The 15059-nt window shown below is 33.3% G+C and overlaps 1 protein-coding gene across 1 annotated transcript in view; it reads right to left on the bottom strand.

The window, feature by feature from the left end:
- Window positions 1-1158: 1158 nt before the first annotated feature.
- The window catches only part of LOC111003502 (monocarboxylate transporter 4), a 37744-nt gene continuing 23843 nt past the window's right edge, over window positions 1159-15059 (bottom strand). The window contains exons 5-11 of the mRNA XM_022274032.2: window positions 7514-7681; window positions 6382-6541; window positions 5228-5369; window positions 4708-4836; window positions 3312-3486; window positions 2210-2362; window positions 1159-2137 (exon numbers count right to left, since the gene is read on the bottom strand). Of these exons, the coding sequence (XP_022129724.2) occupies window positions 1623-2137; window positions 2210-2362; window positions 3312-3486; window positions 4708-4836; window positions 5228-5369; window positions 6382-6541; window positions 7514-7681 (1442 nt within the window). The 3' untranslated portion in view covers window positions 1159-1622. The remainder of the gene's footprint in view (window positions 2138-2209; window positions 2363-3311; window positions 3487-4707; window positions 4837-5227; window positions 5370-6381; window positions 6542-7513; window positions 7682-15059) is intronic.

Below are 15059 nucleotides of genomic sequence, written 5' to 3'. Positions count from 1 at the left end.
TGGTACGCTCTTTTCTTGAAGGACCCTAAGTCGAATTGGTTCGTTCATTCAGCTGGTTCCACAAAGTGGTGGTGCGCGGCAAAAACTGACATTCGTCCTCGCATTTTGGGTACTAAGGGTAAGTATGAGTGGGAGAGTTTTAATAATTTAAAAAGCATAGTTCGTACTATCTCTGCGCCAAATCTTAGCCAAAGATGGGTATTATATGAGTCAACGCCGTGAGGTATCGTCGCGATGCTTTCTCATTATGTTCATATATGTTTAAGCTGTTAAAATATATTTCAACTCAGTAAAATATATATAAATCTACTATTAAAATTGATAGCTAAAATCTCTGAACTAAATCTGTAAACCACAGAAATTCGTTAATGTGGAAAAGGCTTTCATCGAATATCTAACCGATAATCATTCAAACCTCTAGAACAGTGGGCTGGCGTGATATTTATTGCCGGAATTTCCGTTCTCCACAACCTTTGCGTGAGGCATGTTCAGGATGCCTGTGTTACCTACTAAATTTTGTGGTCAAACGCTAGATAAATGGACAGTGTACCCTAATATAAATGTTACAGTAAAATTTGAAATACTATATCATTATATAGTAGAGCAGTGTAGGCTTAGTGGCTTCAGTGTGCGACTCGACCTGAGGTCGTAAGTTCGATCCCCGACTCTGCACCAATGGACTTTCTTTCTATGTGCGCATTTAACATTTGCACGAACGGTGAAGGAAACCCTCGTGAGGAAACCGACATGTCTTAGACCCAAAAAGTCGACGGCGTGTGTCAGGCACTGGCATAGACTTACTTCGTAGCCTCCAGTGAGGCCTACTTGCCTATTTATATATATATATATATATATAGATTTAAAAAAATGATCATGAAACAGATTCAGAAATCTGAGGCCAAGACCTAAAGAGGTATGTAGCGCCACTGATTTATTTTATTTTATATCAGATATAGATATATCAGTTTCCTCTGGATTCTTATCCAAGATATAGGTAGACGTACACATTATCTGCTTCCACCGCTACGCTGTAGGTAAAACGAGTCTATAAGTCAAACAAATTTCTTTTTCTAAAACTTTAATATTTAAATAATAACTTGAACAGTATTGTAGAAAAACAATTATTATAAAACTCTCAACCTGTTACTTATAAAATTAATAATTAGCTAATATGGTAACAATCACAAAATTCAAATAAATATTACAATACCTCTGTAACAAACTTTTAAATTGACAATGTTCCTTAATTAATAGGTAAGTTTATGTTAACTATATTCACAATAATCTTACTACAAGTTTTGAACGATAAAATTACGATAGATTTCAACTACGAAGGTAGATCAATTATACAAAATATTACTACATCAAAGGTCCCGTAGTACTTAAGAATGGGAGATATAAAATTTGTACGAAACACATTTCAAACATCGAAACAGTCCTTTGGAAATAATAAGTTCGTTACATAACTTCGTACATCAAATAAGACGAGCAACAAATCAAATAAAATGACGGAAAGACTGACTTCCTGTTTATCTAAGACATCCGTCATTTGAATACAGAGGATGTAACAAGGAATATTCCAAATAGGGCAATTCGATTTCAAACGAAAAAAAATCTATGTATTAAACAGAAGTGGTGATTTGTTCTATTAAATGATGTTCACGGCGGTGGCAAGACGCCCGACAGGAGCCATTGCGGCTCCAGACCCCACGGCGGGCCAATCCCTCGGGAACACTTCGCGAAGGCCGTAAGGTAGCCCGTCTACAGCATTCCGGGTACGGCGTCATACAACACGGCCTATTAAGGGGCGCGCCATACGACAACGACTTCGGAAGACGGGACATACTACAAGAGTTCCCCGTCCACGCGCAATAAGTTGTCGCACCACCGACGCTACAAGCACACCAAGCTGGTTCACACCGAGGCGGCGTCAGACAAAGACATGCCTCAGAAATCGCTGGCGCCAAGGGAGGATCTGGCTCCCGCTTAGAAAACCCAACGAAAAACAACAATACAGCTCCTAATAAAGTCGAAGCTGTGGAAAAGTAAAATCCAGCGCGAGGCACTTGCTGGTTTATATAACCCGTCACAGGAACTCCGACGATAACCGGAATCGCCTCCGCGCCCTGAACGAAACCTGTTAAGAGAATAGCCGATTTAGTTTGAAAGTTTTAACTAGACATTGGGAACTATTGAACTAAGTACTCACTCCAAACTTTGGTGAAGTGCCGACCTCTGACTCGCTCCATTGTGAGCATTTTCATGGAATAAAGGAACCCTCCCAAACAGAGGCCGTACATCCACGCGAATAATACGTAGCCGTGATAACCTTCGACGCTGCTCAGAGCCAGCATTGATATTCCTGTTGAGTTTATAATAATAATAATAATTTATTACGCGAATAAGGTACAAAAATGTGTGAAAAAGGCACGCAAATTTGTTCCTGAAGGAATTTTACATTTTACATTATTAGTCATATGAATTGGTCAATACTTATATTGTTTGTATCGTACATATTACATTACACATTTTTGTACCAATAATAAAAACCATATATTTAAATATCAATTAAATATATATCAACAAAAGTGAACGAAAATAATCATTAATTGAATAGTACATTTTTTATAAAAGTAATTAGTCGATTTTTAAAGACTCTAGTTGGAAGATTCTTTTGGTAAATTATTGGAAACCTTAGGGCCATACAAAAGGTGATTAGTAATAATAATAATAAAAGCCTTTATTGCTGTATTTACTTATTAAGTACATAAAAGTGTTAAATACTAAAAATTTTACATTTTAAAAAAATTATAAAAACTAGTATTTAAGCGGCAAGCCGGTTGATTTAATTATACAGCTTTACATTGGGCATAGGCCTCCTCTAAGATCTTCCACTCTTCTCTATTTCTAGCTTTACGCATCCAATGAGGGTTGGCTACTCTTCGCAAATACTATAGTAAAGTAATATTTGAGTAATAATAATTATAAAATATATAATTATAATATTAAAACAAATGTTATAAGTTTAGTCTCTGGTTTTATTTATAAAATTTAAAATTAAACTTGAAAATGTTTGGCGTTTAATCCAATCGTTATCAACTATCTCTTTCAAAGCTGTTAAAATGACTATGCAAAACTGTTTTGTAAAACAGTGTTTCTATGAAAAATATCGAAGTTTAACAACTTTTTATATAAAACTTGATTAAGTAACTTTCGAGGAGTCAATCTGGCGTTTAGATTATTCAACATGAGACCGATTATATCATGAATAGGCGAAAAATCAGCATAAATAAAGTAATTACTATACATACCTATTCCTAACATAGCCGTCTGACATAGATATTGCTTGGAAACCAGACACTGTGCAGAAGGTCTGACGAGTAGGAGCCCAAAGCCCGCACAGCCAAGTACTGCAGCGAAGCCAAGAAATGTCTGCAATAATACTAGCGCACTCTCTTCCAATCCCTCTTGGAAGCCCTGGAGAGCCTGAAAGTTTGGAATACAGTAATACCCCGACTTACGCTACCTCGACTTACGCGAATTCGGAGTTACGCGATTTAATTTTCTCGGCGTTCAAACTATTGTTTGAACGCCGCGCAGTTAAAGTCAAGCGGCGGCGTTTGTTTCTGACTCCCCCCGCCCGCATTATTATTCGTTCAGTTTACAACAAGCACAGACGTGTAGTGATGTAAACTGTGTAGGATAGTGATGATGTTCAAGAGCTTCTGGATTCACACAATGAGGAGGTCACAAATGATGAGCTCATATCAATGAGTGAACAAGAGGAAGAAATTCATAATCATGATTCTTTGGATCCAGTTCAATTGGAAGAACAAATGACAGTTGGAAACTTGACAGAAGCCCTCAGTTCGATTGAAAAAGGGTTAACAATTTTGGAAAGCATAGAGCGCATTTTTGTTACAGAACATGGAATTAAAAAATTATTAGGATGCTACGAGGAGATATACGGGAGAAGAAAACGAGTTTGTAATTACAATTTATGAAACCTTCTACATCAAACTAACTTCAGATTGCGTTTATACACTCTATTAATATAATTTGTCATATTATCTAGAATGAGATACTAAATTATATATGTAATAATATTTCCTAAATTATTGTTTTATTTAGTCTCCAGTCCCAATTAAACATACTTTGTATATCTTTATATGCAAATTTGTACCCCGACTTACGCGAATTCGACTTACGCGGATAGCGCTCAGTCCCACCTATCGCGTAAGTCCGGGGTATTACTATACAAAAATCTAGTTAGACACACACAAACAACACAGGGCCTTCCTAGTGCGGGAACCAGCGAAATATAAATTTTATAATTTTTATTATTTTCAGTTTTTTTATTTTAATTAATTTGGTGAAGCTCAGCTACACTTAAATGATGTTGTGACTTTGTGACAAGTATATATATACAAACATTTATATATAATCGTATGGACATATATAGTTATTATCTATTTAAACGAGAAAGGCATTATATTAATATAAAATCTAAACTTTACAAAGTTTGTTCTAGAAAACCCTTGATGATAGTTAAATTTGCTAGCCCCATTGCAATATATACTACCTACACACATATTTCAAATATTTGTGTAAAAACAATTCCCATTCAAGAGAAATTGTGTTTTATTTCTTTTAATAAAGTTCATTATTGACATAATTTACATAAAAAATTAACATAATATTACTTACCAGGAAAAATACGGGCGTATACAGACCAAATGCCGCCAAGCCGGCTGATAATAGCAAAACTTTCGCAGGACGGGATTGAAGCGGACTTAGATCGATGAACTGAGCCTTTTTCAGGACTTTCTCTTTTACCTATTGTCAAAGTAAAACCTGTGGTTATTAATAAAACTCCGGACTTTTCATTAATCAAGTTTAATTTCTTATATTTTGCTTTCTAATTATAATAATTAAATAAAAATATATTTAAATCTGATTGCTATTTGTAATAAATATAGCTTTTAGTAATAAATATAGTGACGTTGAAGCCATAATTATATTTACTTCTGTAATAATCCATTTATTTATTTTTTTCGTCAAAATAAATAAATTTAATGTATTTATGCTTCTAATTTTACATTTACTGCCAGTTCTCAAATCAAGGGCGTAAAACGGAAGAAAAGAACTGGCAATAAACTCTCCGCCACTCTTTTTAATCACTAAATTTTTTACACAGCGATAAAAAATTATTTTAGAAATATCTAACCTTTTTGCGTTGGTTTTTGAGATGCAAAATGGCCCTTCGTTGCGGATGATAGAGTGAAGCACTTCGGTACACAGCACTCAGGAAGAACGCTAATATTAGGAATCCTGTGATTGCCTGTAGACCTAGCCTCCAGCCTAGTTTACTGTAAAATTAATATATATTTCAATTCGTATTCGTATTGATTGTAAAATAAACATGTATTAGACTGTATATGATATGACAAGTTATATTATGTACCTTTTTAAAAGGGATTTTATTCATTGGGTGAATAATTTTCAATCATTAATTTTATAATATTTTTAATCCTACACGTATTTGTTAATATTGTATAGAAGCAACAAAACTGGCTACATATATTATACGTCAGACTTTCATTGAAATGGTGTGAATCGAAAACCACTACGAGCTAAAATTCAGTTCCCAATACACGGCACAGCTTTCGGAGTATGCGACTGAATAGTTTCTGATTTAAGCTCTCTAAACGATATAAATGGCGATTTTCAGTTTTTGACAGGGTATTTGCTTTCATATATAAATGTGAAAATTTAAAATGTTTGTTCGCAGTTTTATAAAGAGTTAAAAGCCGACAAATTATACGAGAGAGATTTAACAAAAGTTGTGTATTTGTGTGGTTGGGTTAATAAATTAGTTTGATAAAGAATTTGCTAGTAGTTATTTTTTTAAACAGATTAATTATTTGATATCAAAAATAAATCATCCTTTTTTCTAGAAGTCAGACAAGTTAAACATTATTCAATAAAATTTATTGCTTGCTTAAACATAAAGCAGTAATTTAATAGTTATTCCTATTAATTTGGTCTGTCAATTAAAGATTTGACAGAAATAAAAATTACGAATTGTATGATAAATTAACTTTAGATGCCGTCAAAAGTGTATGTAATCTGTAAAAAGCTGACATTAGTGTTTTATAAGTTCATGCTATGGTATTTCAGAAGGTTTCGAGTAAAGCAGTAAGCACAGTAAAAAATATAGTAATCCGTAGGAAGTTGTATATTGAATGCTGTTATTGTTTGTTGTTGTTGTATGTTGTGTGTTGTTGTTGTATGTTGTCTGTTGTCTGTTGTTGCTGTTGTCCTGTTTGATATTATGAATATATGTGGATAAATTAAACATTAAAAACAATATATACTCACCCAACAGCCTCTTTATAGGCAACGCTGAATAGAGCAATGCCCACTCCTCCCCCTGCGTGAGCCACCAATTCCACAAATTGTCTTCGTTTTCTAAAGTAGGTTCCCAGGACTAGGCCTGCCGCTTCCCGGACTAAGCCACACCCGATACCTAAGACTATACCTGCAAAACCGTTTTTTTATTAGTTTAAACTAAATACATTTTATCGGTATTAGAAGTGTCAAGCTTTCTCAGTTAATAGTTATCACGTTAAAGCAATACTATATTACCGTGTCTCAAATGCATTCTACATTCGACTTAGGGTCCTTCAAGAAAAGAGGGTACGAATTCTTACAAGACCGGCAACGCACTAGCGAGCCCTCTGGCATTTAGTAATTAATAAATAATAATTAAATAATTTTCATAAGAATATAATCGAAATTGTGGAATGATTAATTTGTAAAACACTGTGGTTTGTATCAAAGTAACCATAGCTGTACTTCTAGGAGTCCGATTAATGCATACAAAAATAGTCGTTTAACTTTTTTTATTACTTTATGTTAGGCTACCTAATAAAAGACCGGGTAGTCCATTTACTAGCCATAATAGATATTTTTCGTACACGGAGACTCGCCAACAGCTGTTCATATAGAAGAATATCGATTCAATATTAATATAAATTCAATGCTATAATTACTTTAACATTTGCATTAAATACAGAGCAGCTAAACTAATATATCTAATATTACTATTAGACTATTGCAAAGGTTCGCGTTTTTAAGCTAATTTCAAAATTAAATCACAGTCTATAGTCTATAATACTGGCGACGAAGCAATTAGTATGCTTTTTAAAAAAGAAAAACATCGTATCGGCTTCAGTGTGATTAGCAAACCAGTCCCAATAATGTTTCACGACAGAAAAACGAAACGAATGAGGGTTTCGTTTTCGTTTCGTTCTATTCATCTGTTACTGTATTATTGATGAAAACATAACTCGATGTTAAGAAATAGCGATGAAACGTTACCTTGTATCGATTTATTGTAATTGGTCAACAGAGTCTAATCACAGACACATGAACGACAGTTCCGTTTGACTTTGTCGTTTGTCTTTTGTCTCTGTAAATCCTACGTCTAACATTTTGACATCCTTATTACCGTAACTTAAAAGTGTTTGATGGAGCTGCGTGGCGAATGACGTGAAGAGACAGGCCAGTGGAAGTAAGATTCCACCCAGCAGTGCTGCCAATCGTGGCGACCTTCGACGAGCGGTGACAATGGCTCCTGCAGCACGTGACACTCCTACGCAGATCGCACCAGCCCAAACTAAAAAATGGAATTGATTAGATACGTTGTTGTAAGGTTCTTATTACTCTTGAATAAGGATTTCAAAAAATTCTACGGTTTCAATATTTGTAAACATGTGAGGATATGTATACTAACAATACTATAATAAATCTATAAAGTAGTTTTGTTCTAAGACTACATTGTGTTCACATATAATTATTTAACTAATGTATAGAAATATTGGAAATTCTGTTTTAAAAGTTAAAAGAGTTTTTTGCCCATTCTTCTCCACACGAAACTACATTTTGGAAGGGGCAACTAGAGTCAAAGATGACTCTAGTTTATTTAACGTCCATTTTAGATGGTGTGATTGGAATAAATGATTTGACTTTACTAACATCCCTCAATTTCAAGTATACGAAGATATATGGAGTAGGGAACTCTTTGCTACTCATAGAGTAAGCAAAATCTACTAAAACCTTCTCCGGTAAATCAGATTTATGTCGCATTCTACCAGAGACAAAATGTTACCTTACTTTTAAATATGAAGCTATAATAGACACGAATTAACAAACGATTAATAAAAGTAAAAGAAAGCAAGTAAGCAACAAAACGTGTTTGTCAAAAGGGTGTTGCAGAAATTTGGTAAACGACTACTAATGAAATTCCCATTTATCAGAGTAATAACACATATTTAAGTGCAGGTTTGCTTTATTTTAAATATTCATTAATCTGTTAACAGAATGTGTTGTATGATCTATGCTTAAAAATACCATCACACCATAATCTTTTTATCTCATGAATATATATTACAGTTTAAGCTCCATTGTAATACAAAAGATATGCGAGAAATTGAATAAATTTCGGCAGTTAATCCTCTTCGTACGTGTTACTTCTTTGATGGTTCACTTAGCTTAGTTATTAATAATGTTATAGTTTACGCATGTAGTATGTATGTAAGATTTAATTAATAATAGTTATTATTTCTGTGCCATTGAGTTATTGTGTACTGTGTTATTGAGCTCTATGTCATCTGTATTGTTTATTGTTACTTAGTACATACTAAGCAACTGAGGCAGAATTATTTATTGTAGTGACAAATCATGCCACGCAAGTATAATCTCGCAGCCAAAAACTCCAATTTTTCATACAAAGTTTTACATCAAATTTAGTTAATTTCACGCTCAAAAAACTTTTTAAAATAAACAAAAAACAGAGAATAGAGAGCCCATACTCGACACGCTTCGTTTCTATTAAAGTGAGATCATTGTGAGACAAATACCAGTTAATAAATATTTTCAAATGAAAAGCAAACGAACCACTATGTATACTAATTAAAACATCTCTGTAAAACTTTTTGTTTGAAATTAATATTTGAATAATGAGGGTCGTCTATTGTTTGAAAAACAAATTCTTGTCAAAACTCAGAAGAGTAATTGGGTCAGAAGAAATTACTTCATTTATAAATTAAAAGGAAATAGCAAATTAAGATACGCCTTGAAATTTATAGATAATGTAACGGAGAATATTATAGAAGTCAGCCGTTGTATTACAAGTGTGATAAATACACCCAAAAATATGGGTTTAATATGTTTAACAGTGCCTCAGACAGGAACACAAAAAGTCTTAAGTACAAATATTTAACGACACGTTAGTGTTTTTAACAAACAAAGGATAAAGCTTCACGAAGATATACACGACGCATGTCAAGCCAAAAGTTTCATTGAAAACTAAACAAAATCATATAAAATCCTTATAATAATTTAATTGTTAAAACAGTAGCTTACTTTCTTGGGAGAAAAGGCAAACAAGCATATAACCGTTGCACACCTGGAACGCCAGGGGCACAAGTATTAAAAAACGATTCTGGAAAATACGACAACTCGATGACTTCAAAATATGGTAGGTTTTTGACGTAGGCAATAATTTCTCTTAGCGCTCAGTCTCACTTCTGAATATCACCTTTGGACAGCATTAGACTTAATAAAGACTTGTACGTATTGCTTTTGAATTGGGTCAATATGTGCCTAAATCTATTGAATAATATTTTTTTATTACGGTATTGCTATAAAAATCTTAAATAAGATAATTTTAACGGATATGAAATCTAATTTATTTATTATTACTATTTACATCATATTTCAAGTGTTTTTAGTAATCAGAGATATAGACAGATAAATAAGATGAAACTTCCACTCACAAGCTAATTTTAAATGACTCGCAAAAGTCGTTTGTTTGACAGTAACTGAAAAAGTTACATATATTTATTGTGGTACAAAAATAGTTCCTTATCACATGCGTAATTCTTTACCACCTTTATAAAAATCATTTATTCATTTAGATAACACAATGTACACTTATTAATTTCAATAAAGAAATACATATTAATTTCTTAATGTTTCTAATTTTACATTTACTCCCAATTCCCAAATCAATGGCGTAGAACGGATGAGAAGAACTGGCAATAACCTCTCTGGCACTCTTTTTAATCGCCAAGTTTTTTGTTTTACACAATGTTTGAAAGAAGCTGCAACCATTACACCATGTTCCACATGACATCTTGAGTAATTAATAGTTAACACACAAATACACGGTCCATTACAACAGTACAATTGTGTTTTAAATTGGAGGCTCAGGTTCACTTACGTATTGGTACACAAACATTAGCAGTAACGTTTAAGGTAAAAACACTTCAAGCAAATGTACCACATAAATCGCAAAACGGTCTCTCCATTAACGCCAGGCACACTTACTTTTTTTAGCTCTAGCTCGTTAATAAAGGCCTGCAGGGTTATTACGGAGTTGTGCAGTCGCTTATAGTTACGATTTATATTATTGTAAGATCCGGTTATAATCATACAAGTCCATTCTTTGGAATTGTATGTCTTAGTTAATTTTTAACAGACTAATAAAATCTACCAAGAAACCAAAATTATGACGATTAAACAACTATATGTTTACAGCACGCGTACAAATTATTTGAAGAAGTCTATTAGGTATGAGGTTGTCCAATTATTAAATCAGTTACCATTTAAAATTCGCAATATTGGTGCGTTTGACAAATTCAAAAACGCATTTAAGATGCATGTTGGTGTGAACATAGTAGACTAAAATTAGGACAGCTAATGGCGACGTGTATCTCGCTCGTATATACATATTAATATTAAGATTCTCATGTAAATAAAATATATTTTTTTGTAATGAGAAATAAAGTTCCATAAACATTAAACATTACTCATTGGTCAGTCATACATTATTATACTATTATGTTAAAAGTATTTAGAGTCTCATTGGAGCATTGGCATTATTAAAAATATTTTTAAGATAAACTACATCGGGCACTTCAACTCTACGGTTAATATAGGTGCCACGGAACCTATATTAACTTGAACTTTAATTATAAATGGGAGCAATGGCATTTAGTGTCAGCCATTTTCAGTGTAATTTAATAAAATCAAAGTCAAATTAGCTGAAAACTGATAATTCTAATGGTTTATTTCATTTCTTAATTTAAAGGAAACACTTTTTTACCGGATTGAAGCTATGTATTATTGTGTGACATTGTCAATAATTATAATACTTAAAGTTACTAATACTAGAACTATTGGTTAATCGAATGAACTACTAATGGTTATAAACTGATAAGACTTTGACGTTATCAATTTACGAGCTCTGTAGCATAATAACAATGGAAGCTGATACCAGCGCTATTGCTCCGACATATATAATTAATACACTTTTAAAAAATATCCACATCCACAACTTAATCACTACATTTTCTAGAAAATAAAATATATATAGTAGTCGTTTAGCAATAGTTTTAAGGCACATAAAGACTTGATGATGACTTGCTTAGTGTGTCTCAAACCTATGCTTTTATTTAATCTATACTAAAATCATAAAGAGGAAAGATTTGTATGTAAGTATGTTTGTAATGAATTAGCCATAAAGTACTGGACCGATTTTAAAATTTCTGCCACCATTTGAATGCACCATATCACTTATTAATGCCCCTATTAAAACTACAATTATACAACCCGAGGTGTACACATGAAGAAATATCTATAAAATATCTTTCATCGCATGCGCTACGAAAACTATTCATGATAGAATGTTCTACAATATTAAAGAACATATCAATATCTTTTTTTATAGAACAGGGGGCAAACGGGCCAGAGGCTCACCTGATGTTAAGTGATACCGCCGCCCATGGACACTCTCAATGGCAGAGGGCTCGCGAGTGCGTTCCATAAATGTTTAAAAAATAATTTAAACCCGTGCGAAGCCGGCAGTTAGTATATAATAATTGTTCAGTTGCGACCTCGAAGGTTCGGTAATAGAGCCGCGCATCATTTTAATGACGTTAAGGCCTGAGTACTTAGTAGAATTATCTAGGGAGCGTTAAGCTTTCAAATATCTCGTTTTGTTGAGGTAATCACTGTCTATTTAAGTAAATCCTTATTCCGAATGTGAAATAAATCCCCATTGTGCCGCTTAATGCGTTCACTTAATTTACAATACAATGTATACGCAGTTTAATTAGCAAGTTGTGTTAGTGAGCCGTTTAAATCTATATTAATTCTCACATGTCATTTTTAGTGAATGACAACATACACACACATATAACCACACAAAATAGCAATAATCAAAGAAAAAAAATAATATAAATTAAAAATGGGATATATACAATAAAAAGAAAAAAAATCTCATTCGGCTCGTTTCAAATGTGAAACGCGTGTGTGCTGTAGCTGTAATTGGCCCTGGCATTATGATGAGGAGCAGAATGTTCCACAGTAGCTAATTGAATCTATCTTTTCAATTATTTATTTCGTGCTCTTACAGAAAACTTAAATTATATATAAAATAATTATACTAAATGTATAGCCAAAGATAACATACACAATAATTTCATACATCCACGAATTTTAGAAATGGTAAAAAAATAGTATGTAGTAGTAATAGTAAATAATGTCAATGTAGATGGAATAAATAAAATTGCAATTAACAATAGTCTTGAGATAATTAACGATTAATTTGTTAGAAATTCCGGCAAAAAATCTCATCAAACTCGAGTGCCGTGAAATGGCTATGACGTTTTGAATAAGGATAAGCCAAATTTTAATGAAAGCGCACATTTTTCCCTTTCTTAATTTAATAAAAACCTTCGGAGCCCTTCTTGATGAATGTTTAGTATTATGCGAAGGTTCGCACAATCTACTTAAGGGAAATTCACTTTAGAGTTTATATATATGTTGAATTATGAATTTGCATCGAAAAGTAGAAAGGTTTTACGGGTATGCAATCTAGATTTCGTTGATCGTTCCAGAGATCGTATCAATTCTTAAAGGGCCGGCAACGCACTTGTGAGCCTTCTGGCAATGTGACTGTCTATATCACTTAACATCAGGAGAGCCTTCTGCCCGAGTGCAAAAGCTTTTACAAAAGCTGTTCAGTTGTCTTGTTCCATCATTTTTCAACAAAAAAATATATTCAGCAAGTTGTCCCAACTTTTCACGCCGCCACATCTATTTATTATGAATACATATAATCTAACTCGGTATTATGTAGTGGTTTCACGAATTTTTGGGAATAATGTATGTTTGACGAATAAACTTAAAACTTTATCTTCAGATTGGATAAGGTATAATATATTATCGGTATAACTTTTATTATGTTCTGTATGTGTTATACATATAAAATTTCCTTTTAAATATTTTTTCTATGTAAACTCGCCTCTACTATATTTAAATTTCCTGGCGTCCGCGTTTATAATAGAGAGAATGAAAAGAGAGAGAGAGATGAGAAATTAAATGATTCAGTAATATGTAATACATAGTCGTTGTCAATAAATATGTAAAAACGTGTGTGTTCATCATCAAATATCGAAAACTTTCTTTTTTTTTACTGATTTTTATTTAATTTAAAAACTCAATTTTTATGTTACTTAGGTTTATGTACATTATACAGCGAACGAAAACCTGACATGGTTTATCCGTCGCTGTCAGTGCTCACTCAATCGTTATACATAAACTATTAAGCAGATACAATAGATACACTTAACAGAAAAAAAGTGAATAAATTAGGAAGTATATTTGTGAATTATGAAGTGTTTTTATCTTACTGCTAAACTTATCAGTCACCAATATGTTCTGCATCTCCAGTGGCAGTTCATTTAAAATGTCATACTCGGTATTGCGTCAACAAAAATTCTTACGATATTATTTTGACCTTAAATTTGACTCCCAATGGGCCTGACCTTACGATACTTACAGCTTAACTCATTAGTCGAAGTTTTGAGTCAAAGCCAAGCTATGAGTAATGGTTCCGTATCCGCCTTGCTGACAAAGACCGCTATAAACGGAATTACTTCCACCTCTTAATATTCAAACCAGGTCGTGAATCTCGGAAAATTAATTTAATAAATCACCCCAACCACAAATACCGGTTACTGAAAACTTTGTTTAAATGTAATTTAAGATGTCGCTTATCGTAATTTGGTTTGTCTCAGGTCCTCGGTACTAATTTCTTGAAATTCCAATTTCATTATTCATCCAGTTATAACGGTTTTGAAAGCAATTTAGTTTCAAATAATTGATTGCTTTTAAAATAAACTGCATAGATTAATTGCGTTCTCAATAGAGAATTTTCTTTTCTTTCTATATTGTTAATTTGATTATTAACTGTATTGTTAACTTCAGCGCCCATGTAAGATATCTTGGCTTACATATTGATCGTTGATTGACGTAGAGGCACCACATAAAATGTAAAAAGCAAGAGCTACAGCTCAAATACAACAAGCTTTTACTGGATGCTCGGAAGAAACTCAAGACTTTCTTTAGATAACATTATATATAAAGTCATCCTAAAGCCCATTTGGACATATGTACTCCAACTGTAGGACAGCGCAGGTGATACCAACATCAACATACTCCAGCGGCAACAGAACAAAATCCTAAGAGCAGTTGCTAGCAAGTACCGTGGGACATAACCAACAACGAAGTTCACGAACACCTACAAATGAGAACTATCAAGGAGAAAATCCGGAGACTGGCAGCTAAATACAAATAGCGGTTAAGCTGTCATCCGAACGAACTTGCTCGCCAACTCACCATTAGACAGTATGTGAGTCGACTAAAACGTCACCATATTCTAGAGCTAGAAGACCGGCAGTAGCTCTAGGCAGAAGATGAGTAGATGCTTCCAATGGGAAGTCACTCCACATGACATCACCACAGAACAAATTCGCTCATAGCCTTAGGGCTGATTGCAAATTACCGCAAAAAAAAAACTTAGTGTTTACGCATGTACAACAAAGGAATAAATTAATATTAAACAAACAAAATGCTTCTAAAGCTGAAGAGTGAGCCTGCGTCCGGATATAAGGGGCGTAACTCAGACGATTTAGCTAATCGCCATG

Source organism: Pieris rapae, chromosome 21 (genome assembly GCF_905147795.1).
Source record: "Pieris rapae chromosome 21, ilPieRapa1.1, whole genome shotgun sequence".
NCBI classification, from domain to species: Eukaryota; Metazoa; Arthropoda; class Insecta; order Lepidoptera; family Pieridae; genus Pieris; species Pieris rapae.
This window is presented reverse-complemented; position numbering and strand designations above follow the sequence as displayed.